At 43.1% G+C, this 8,994-nt stretch overlaps 1 protein-coding gene and 1 long non-coding RNA gene across 2 annotated transcripts in view; both read left to right on the forward strand.

Moving 5' to 3' along the window:
- The window catches only part of IQGAP1 (IQ motif containing GTPase activating protein 1), a 54,158-nt gene extending 50,241 nt beyond the window's left edge, over positions 1 to 3,917 (forward strand). Inside the window, exons 36-38 of the mRNA XM_027666657.1 lie at positions 245 to 367; positions 1,237 to 1,345; positions 2,885 to 3,917. Of these exons, the coding sequence (XP_027522458.1) occupies positions 245 to 367; positions 1,237 to 1,345; positions 2,885 to 2,998 (346 nt within the window). The 3' untranslated portion in view covers positions 2,999 to 3,917. The remainder of the gene's footprint in view (positions 1 to 244; positions 368 to 1,236; positions 1,346 to 2,884) is intronic.
- A 1,568-nt stretch (positions 3,918 to 5,485) lies between these two features.
- Positions 5,486 to 7,490, forward strand: LOC113958428. Its single transcript, XR_003531519.1, has 3 exons — positions 5,486 to 5,540; positions 6,282 to 6,447; positions 6,898 to 7,490. It is a non-coding gene; the product is annotated as an uncharacterized LOC113958428 (long non-coding RNA).
- Positions 7,491 to 8,994: the final 1,504 nt, after the last annotated feature.

Here is an 8,994-nt window from a genome sequence, read left to right on the forward strand (position 1 = left end):
TGTCTCCTGTAGCATATTATTGGTTAACAGTGGAAAATCAAAGGTCTGATCTGTGCTACAAGTGCTTTGTAAATAAACTCACTAGTATAAATACATAATCATCTATCATCTGCATTAGTCACAGTTCATTAGCTATACTGATTCTATCCCCTCCTTCAAATAGGATTAGATGCTTGTTGTTCAAAATCTCTTTACTTGTTTGACCTTCTTATTTGGTTGTTTTATTTTTTTCTTTTTCCCCCAGAGTCTCCAAGAAACCTCGTGAGATGAAAGGCAAAAACAGTAAAAAGATTTCTCTAAAATATACAGCAGCTAGACTTCATGAGAAGGGAGTGCTTTTAGAGATTGAGGACCTGCAAGGTAACCAGTGAGTATCTTTTTAAGACTCTTTAGAGCTAAATAACCTTTCTAGGAGGAAGAGGAAAATAGGTATGTTGAATTCTTATCTATTTCTTAGAACTAGTGTAGGTGCCGATAGCTGAGAAACAGAAATTTGGGGATCTGTTTGAGATTGTGTCAGATTGTCTTGCAGTTTTGTTGTTGGAATTTTAGCATTGTTGCTGAAGAAATTGTTCTGATGATCTAGGCTGGCATCCCTAGGGCCAAGAAACCTTGCATAATGATCACTTTTCAGTTTTCTTTTTCTGTCTGAAGCAAAGCAGTTCGTTGATTGAGAAATATAATGGGATTTAAACATGACATCCTCTTCCCATCCACCCCTTCTCAGTCATCCCCATGGTCATGGAAGGTTACCTTCTTAGGGGAATTGCTACTATCGCTACTAGCTTTCACTGTTCAAAAATCAGCTTAAATGCGAGCTTGAGTTTCTCCAGCTGTGTTTTGCTAGCCTTTGGAAGTTGGTATATCTTCTATGGAAAATAGAGAAGCTGCCTGTTACTAGAATTTTTTCCACCCAAATTGAAAAAATTTTCAATTTTTTTATAATGTACTCTGTGTACTAAATGAGGCATGGATATATGCAGCACTAAAGTAGACTGTTTAGACTACGCAAGCTAAATACTAAATCCTGCTACGCTTGTGTGAAGTTGTGATCTAGCAGACATAGAATCTGTTAGGCTTCCATTCGTTGTTGTATTGAGTCTGGTTGGCTTTTACAGTCTCATTCCAAATGGGAATATAGAATAAAGAGTTAAGAGTAGAATTGTTAGAAATTTATCTTCAGATTTCATCTCATATAGTCTCTCCCTGTGATTTTTCATTTCTCAAATTTTATAGGTTTAAAAATGTGATCTTTGAAATAAGCCCGACAGAAGAAGTAGGAGATTTTGAGGTAAAAGCAAAATTCATGGGGGTACAAATGGAAACCTTTATGTTACATTATCAGGTAAGAACTGCCCTATTTAATACTAGCATGTAAGTTCCCCTTGCCAGACTCTTCATGAAAATAGCAATGACATGTTTCTACCTGAGCAGTCTGAAAGATGCTTCCAAGAATAACCCATTTGTTGCAGGCGAAACAGATGCAGCACATATGGGGGACTCAAGCTGGTTTTTGTTTCTTTCACTAATGAAAGCCTGATGTCAGACTGTATTCTTAGTTACATTTACATGTACACACACAAAACAAACACTTTCATTTTCAACTTTTTCCTGCTACAGCAGAAAGATTGGGAGTCTGTGGCAGTGGTCAGCTGGGCTTGGGTGTGATGGCTTCAGCCAGTCATCATGTATTGGTATTCTTTCTGGCTACCCTACACATACCAGATACTTTACAGTTCTTAGGTGTCCTCAACCGTTACTTAGGCCAGGCTACTAGAACAGATATGCCAACTGACCTTTTCCCAAATGGTTCCTCATTCTTTCTCTCATGCCAGTATGTTATGCCTGGTGTCTTTGTCCCCTTCTTGCATTTCTATCTTCACCCATCCCCTACCCATCTGGGTTGTCATTAGGTTTATTAATTGTGGATGCCTTAGGTGTCTCGAAACAGATTGTGTGCAGAAACACCTTGCATTGCAGTTAGTTCGTGTCACCTAACTGGCTGCTGGGACAGAGAGCTGCCTCTCACCTGTTGTGTGCTTTGAGGATTCCCCTGGTTCATTCCAGTTCCTAATTTGTCAGAGCTGGTCGTGAACTTCTTGGTTCATGGGACTACCTACCTACCTACCTACCACATGGTTTACTATACCACTATGCTTTTGTAGCACTGCTTTGCAGATAAATTAGATGTTCCGAGAGGACAGCAATGAGAGATTTGACATCACACACATATCCGCATCCTACCCACCATGTTTCCTTGCAAGATTGGGATTGCTGAAAGAAATTAATTGCTGGGATAAATCAGTGCAGGTGCATTGGTGACAAAGCAAAGCATAACTGGAAATACTGCCTACATAAACGCCCGAGAGATTGAATCAGCATTGTATACGTAGTGACAGAGATGCCATTTCTTTTGCTGCCCTAGACCGAAGTGCTCTAAGCCACCTCCCTGAGATGTCTGACGACTAAAACTTTTAGAAAGTGATGCTGTGGAATGTCATGATGTTTCATGGGTACATGATACAACTAGGCACATGGAAAACCCTTTCCAAATATTACAACTTTATGGCTACTGTGCAAATGAAAAGGCTGGAGATGGCTATATGTGAAGTTTGGCTTTCTTAGAATGGTCTTCTATTTCTGCTGTCTTTCATAATTTTTTTTTTAACAAACACAACTTAAAAAAACGAAGATCTTAAATGCCTTAGAATGACTTTATTTTTCACCCACTAAGAGTAGATCTTTAATGAATCTCTTGTTTTTCTATCTTATGCCTAGTACTTTTTGATAGATCCTCCTCAAGATCCTACAGTACTACAGGGTCTTTTGTATTCTCTACAAGCTCTTGAGGATTCCTCACTCATTAAGATATTCCCTTTGGCAGGATCTTTTGCAGCTGCAGTATGAAGGTGTTGCTGTCATGAAGTTGTTCGACAGAGCAAAAGTGAACGTCAATCTTCTGATCTTTCTTCTGAATAAGAAATTTTATGGGAAGTAACCGACTTCTGCTGGCAACTCCTCTGCAAAAGGGGAAACGAATAGAAACCTGCACGTACAACTTTTAATGATGTAGCTATGTATCAGTATATGCCCACGCTGTGCTATAAATATATCAAATGTATCATGAAGGAGGACTAAGAACCTCTTGTGAATTGACAGCCCTGATTGAGTCTGCAGGGAGTTGATTTCTTTTTTATTTATAATCTTTATCTTCAACTTTGAAGATCCCCTTTAAAGAGGTTGTTCTGGAATGTATTTTTACATGGGGTTAGGGATTAAACTAATACTAGAATATACTTAGGGCATTTGTATGCTTTATTTGACTAATTGTGTGCTTTGTGAAAGTTGAATTCTTAGTGCCTGTCTGGCATTAAGACCAAAAGTGGTCTGTTTGCCTCTTCCTGAAGGCAAAAAAAGGGTTGCAGGTTGTATTTGGGCTCCAATTATTCTCAAGCAGCAATGACCAAAATAAAACATGCTTGAGGTTCAGGTTACTCATTTGTTTGTGAGCTGGCATTGGTAGAGATGGCAGCGGCCACTTGCCAAGATAGAACTACTGCGACTGGGGGAATCAGTAGGTGTCATAAATAGTTACCGAACTAGTCCTGATTATGTACTACAACCACATAGAACAGTTTCAGTGTCTCATTTTTCTTGATTTGCTTCTGTTTATCACACTGTAATAATTTACAAGTGGCCGCTTAAGTGGAGGTATCATGGAATGTATTTACTAGTGCTTACAGATAAAAAGAAGCTTCTTGGGGAAGGGAAGGAAACTTAAAAAATTTCTTGAGACATGTTAACTTTTAATGTTGCTTGCAAAGCATTTGAAATGTAAAAATAACTTTTGTTTTCCAGTTTAGAGCAATGTTCTATATATCTGTGTCTGATGCAATAAACATTAGGCTCTATCTGCAGACTTGTCGAAGGAAGACTATCTCAAATAGGTTAGCCTTTAAAAAAGTTAATTTTTTCCAACTGTACTGAAGTTCCTGTTTCTTTTATTACTTTGCGGGGGTTTTGTTTGTTTTTTTTCACCATGGTGGTGGTGCTGGCTGTTCTGCTATATCCAATAAAAATGCAGAGACTCTTAAAAAATCTGATCTTTAAATTCATCATTTGCTTCAGCTCTTCCCCCAGTTTATTTCTCAACTTTTGTTTTTAAGGGACATATTTCTCAATTGCAAATTTAAAGTTATTCATAGGTCACTTACGTTACTTGTTCAGATTAGTAACACTGAACCAGTTGTTTCAGCCTAGATCTTTTTTTTTCTCGTGAAAGACACTCCTAGTGTTTGGAACGGCTGTATCACTGAGTATAACTCTTCTGCAGTCCTCTGGGAAAGAAATATTTATTTCAATTTGATGGTGTTTAGACTGTATTTAAACATATTCTAGTGTTGGTGCATCTGTGGTCCAACCCTGTAACAAAAATTACTTGCCAGATCATCTGAAACAGAGATAGGTCAGAAGTGTATTTCCACTGAAATCTGACAAAGAGGTTTAAAATGGGATAAAGTTCTTGCTTTGTTTTGGGGGGAAAGGGTTTTTTGTTTGTTTGCTTTTGTTTGGTTTTGGTAGCCTCTTTCCTCCATTTTCCTGCTGGCCGAGCTCTCCTTGCTGCCCTTTCCTGGGCAGGAGCAGCTGGAGGGCAATTCCTGGAGGCATTCAGCATGCAGGGATGAGAGGCAGCCCCTGTGTCTGAGGGCTTATGGCTCTCTCTCCAAGTGGGTGTCCCGTGGGTGCAGCAGTGAGGGCTGGCTGAGGGGAGAGCCCAGGGTCAGCGGGGACTGGGGATGGAGGATGAACATGGTGGAGCGGAAGCCTGAGTGGGAGATGATGCCCCAAACGAGTGAGGTGAGTAGGGGATGAGGGGTTCATGTGGGATTCTCCCAAAAAAGGGAGGTTATGGCCCAAAAATGCTTGAAGATTCATGGAGATGTGTGTGCAAAAAATATTAGAAACTGTAATGTTTCTTGTGTCTCTATATATTGAAAAATAATTTTCTATAAAAAAGACTTCAAAATAAAATATACATACAAGACAGTATAAAAATTTTGCATATATATTTCATAGGGTTTCAAAATGCAAATATAACTTTTCTTATAAATAACTTTTCTTGAAAATAAAGGGTTTGAAAATGTGACAAAAGGTGATCGATATGAAGGAAATAGAAACAGCTCTGTGTATTTGGAGTGTTTTTTCTGCCCACTCTCACTTGTCACACACCGAGTCTGGGATCTCGGCTGGAACTGAAAGCGCGGCTGCCACCTGGTGGTGAACGTGAGGTACTGTGCATGTTTAACGACACGCCGGTGCCACCTGCGGACTGAGAGCGACACCGCATATTAAAAAAAACCTCAAATAAGACGTCGCTCGGACAATAACCCCTCCGCAACCCGGGCATGCGCAGTTGTTTGCGATAAAGCAACCAATCATGTGGTAAGCTCTGGCAACATGGCGGCAAAAAATCGCGCATGCGCGGTGGCTTTACCGTTGGCTAGACGTATGTAAACAGAGGCCCACGTTTTTACTATAAAGTGAGTTACTCTTTCAGCTCCACTGGCTGAGCGAGCGGGAGGAGCAGCAGTGGCACGAGGGCCGGAGCTGTTGCGTGGGTCTGGGAGCCCAGATTCTCAACCTGGTACAGCCTGTCCTGCAGCCTTTCGGGGGGATGTTCCTGCAGCAGCGCCCCGCGGAAGGGAGGAGAAATCTCCTGGCGTTGCTAGGGTGCAGGAACGGAGGAGAGCCTGAGTGGGAAGCGAGGCCCCATCCCAGAGTACACTGCCCTTGTGCCACGGGGCAGCTGCTGGCCTCCGGGACAGGAGCTGGGGGGAAGGGATTTCAACCTTTTGGGAGGGTTGTCTAGCAGAGCCCTCTTTTTTGAGGGGGGAAGTACATATGCCAGCGGTATTATTAAAGCAACACACTGCTGTCCAGGGCAGTTTAACTTGTTCTGTGGAACGTGCTGGGAGCAAGTGCCAGGTAACCGCGGAGAAGCTGTGGTGAAGTCCGAGGGCTCTTGCTCTCAGGGCCTGGGGGTGGTCGGGGTGTCTCTGGGCAGCTCTAGTGGTTCATAATGGTTAATTTGTTTAGCTGTTGTCTGAAGAGTAATGTATTAAATCTGTTCAAGTTTCTGTTGGTGAAAAATTGCTGTGAAAAATTGCTATTCTTTTGCCCATGGGACTTTGGCCAGACTTCTGAAGAGGTAAAATAAGCACTTAAATTGCTCCAGATACGTAATTTCTTCAGCTGAGGAACAAATACGTGAATTTCTTCAGCTGAGGAACAAACTGAAGCGGGAGCAGAATGCCAGGCTGCAGCAACAGAGGGAGTGTTCGAAGGAGCGCAGCTTGGAGGTGGTAGTGCTGGAGAGGCATGTTAGTGAGCTGCCCAGAGCGCCTGGGGAAGAGAAAGGCAGCTCTGCCACAGGAAGAGAATGTACCAGTAAGTACGGGAGATGTCCTAACAACAGCATGAATTTTGTTGCCTGGACATTCCGAAGTAAAAACTTGTTTGTGGGGAAGGCGGGCTGTTCAGATGCTGGACCTTTTGTCTTGATCCATGTGTAGTGGAAGGCTTGTAGTGTATTAAAGTCCTTTTCATGGGACGTTAGTGTTAACCTGCTTACTCTTTACAGACAAGAAATCTTTTTCTACTGTTGTGGTTTTTTTAATAAGGGATTTTTTTTTTGGTTTGGTTTTTTTTTTTTTTTTTTTTGCTATTTCTACCTCAGGTTTATAATTCTTAAAGGTTTTTCAGAAAAGCCTCTTTAACACTGGGGTATCATTTGCTACTTTTTTTTCTCTTTTGTGACTTCTGTTTCAAACTCTGATGGACAGATACTGCGACATAAAATTCTTGACATTTTCGTCTTTTTTTTTTTTTTCCCCAAAGGTTTCTTCAGATGGGAATTCCCCACAGCTGGTAGCTTCTGCTCCAGTCGAGTGGCAGCAGTAGGTCCTTCTATCCAGTCCTCTACTATGCCACGTATTGCTTCCAGACCTGAACTTGGGGTGAAAGCAGCATTCTCAGGTGGGACACGAGCCTCGCCGGGCAGCTGAGGGTCTACTAAAATCACAAACTCTGCCCAGCGTGGGAGATGGGAACTGTTCACAAGCGAAAGGTCCTGCATGTAAGAGCTTACAATTAATAGTTCTTATATGGATGTGTTTTGGTTCACTTCACAGCTCTGTTTTGGTGTTTTGGGTTTTTTTTCTATTTTATTTTAAAGCAAAGACTTATTTGCAATGTGGGTCTCACTACTTGCAATTATTTTTTTCTGTGCCAGTGAATACATTTGATAAGCACTGAGGTTCTACGATTCAGTTGTTCTAAATTAGGTAATTCTCTTAGTGAGCAATTTGAGTTGTTATACAGTACAGACTGCAGAAGCATTTTTCGTTGAACTGATTGTTTTTTAGTTTATTTTAAAGCTCTCCTAAAAACTCTACACCGGCGTGTGTTCGCTGCACCTGCACTGGGGGCTGCAGGGAGAAGCAGTGGGGAGGGGGGTTTGCTCTCTGCCCCTTTCCAACCTTCCCCTCGGTTTCCTGGGACTCCAGGGAATCCCAGCTCCCCTTGGCTTCTCCGGGGGCCTCGTGGCAAGGTTTCTAAGTGTGGCCCTGAGATTTTCTGGCCTCGGAACTGATTGCTGTTTCAGGGCATGGCTCATGGGGCAGTCTGTCTTTTAACCCTTCCTGGGGCAGGAGAATTGCAGCAGAAGAATTGCCACAAGAGGAAATACCTCAGAGGGGCTTCCCTCCAGATAAGCCCTGAATATGCCAGGAGGTTTCAGCCGGGAGAAAGGAGCTGTGGAAGAAAACCAGCCTAAAAATAGCCAGGGGGGATCATCAGGTTTTCCAGCCAAGAAAAATAAGGAGAGAGATGAGGGAATCGGGTTCTAATTAATAATGATTTGATGGGTGTAGGAATGATTTCTGTGTGTTTTCCAGTCCCTCTTGATTCCTGGGATGATTTTAAAATGATGGCTTTAGCAATCAACTAAATTGGAGATGTTGTTTTTGAGAGGAAATGAGGCCAAATAAATGCAGAGTTTTGGGTCATTTTTGGGGTGATTTGGGTTCAGTTTTGGGTCATTTTTGGGGTGATTTGGGTTCAGTTTTGGGTCAGTTTTTGGGATGATTTGGGTCAGTTTTTGGGGCGATTTGAGTGGGGTTTGGGTCAGTTTTTGGGGAGCACAGGGTGTTACTGGGGGTTGTTGGGGAGCACTGGGTGTTTACTGGGGAGCACAGGGAGAGGAGAATAAAAAATAAACGAAATAAAAAAGGAAACATAAAATACAAAAGAAAAATAAAAAAAATTAAAAGCAAAAAAACTAAAAAGGAAATAAAATGAAAATGAAATAAAAGAGGAAAAAAAAAAAGAAAAAGAAACCCCTTCTTGGGCACCCCGTTTCCTCTCCCCTCCTCCGAACCGTAAATTGCGGGGTCACCCCTAAAATGTGAGAAGGGGACCCCAAAATGTGGCGGGGGGAAACCCCAGGGAGCCGAAAAAGTGGAGGGGGAGCCGCAGTAAGAAAGGGAAGCCGGGCGGTCGGGCGGCGGGGTGGGGAAGCCAAGGTGGCGACGCTGGCGCATGCGCAGTCGTTGGCAAGACGCCGGCGATCACGTGGTAACTAAGGGTGGCCAGGAACGGGGACGCATGCGCGGTGGCTCTCGTGCCGGTGCAGCGCTCCCTGCTCAAGTTAAGGGCCGGTTCCGGCGGCACGGCGGGACTTGCGGTCTCCCGTCTCTCCCGGGGTGTGTGGGGAAAATTTTTAGGGGTGAAAGCGCAGAAATTGGCGAGGGACGCTAATTTGAGTAAACTCGGTCACCGGAAGTAGAGAGCGACCGAAAGTCCTCCAAGGCCCCGGACCGAAAGTCCGCCAAGCCCACAGCAAAGATGGCGCCACCAGAACCGTAACTTAGCCGAGACCACACTAAAGATGGCGGCCCCTACCCGAAAGTCCGCCAAGGCCACACTCAAGATGGC

The sequence above is a fragment of the Corapipo altera genome, unplaced genomic scaffold (assembly GCF_003945725.1).
Source record: "Corapipo altera isolate COAL_440 unplaced genomic scaffold, ASM394572v1 349, whole genome shotgun sequence".
Lineage (NCBI taxonomy): Eukaryota > Metazoa > Chordata > Aves > Passeriformes > Pipridae > Corapipo > Corapipo altera.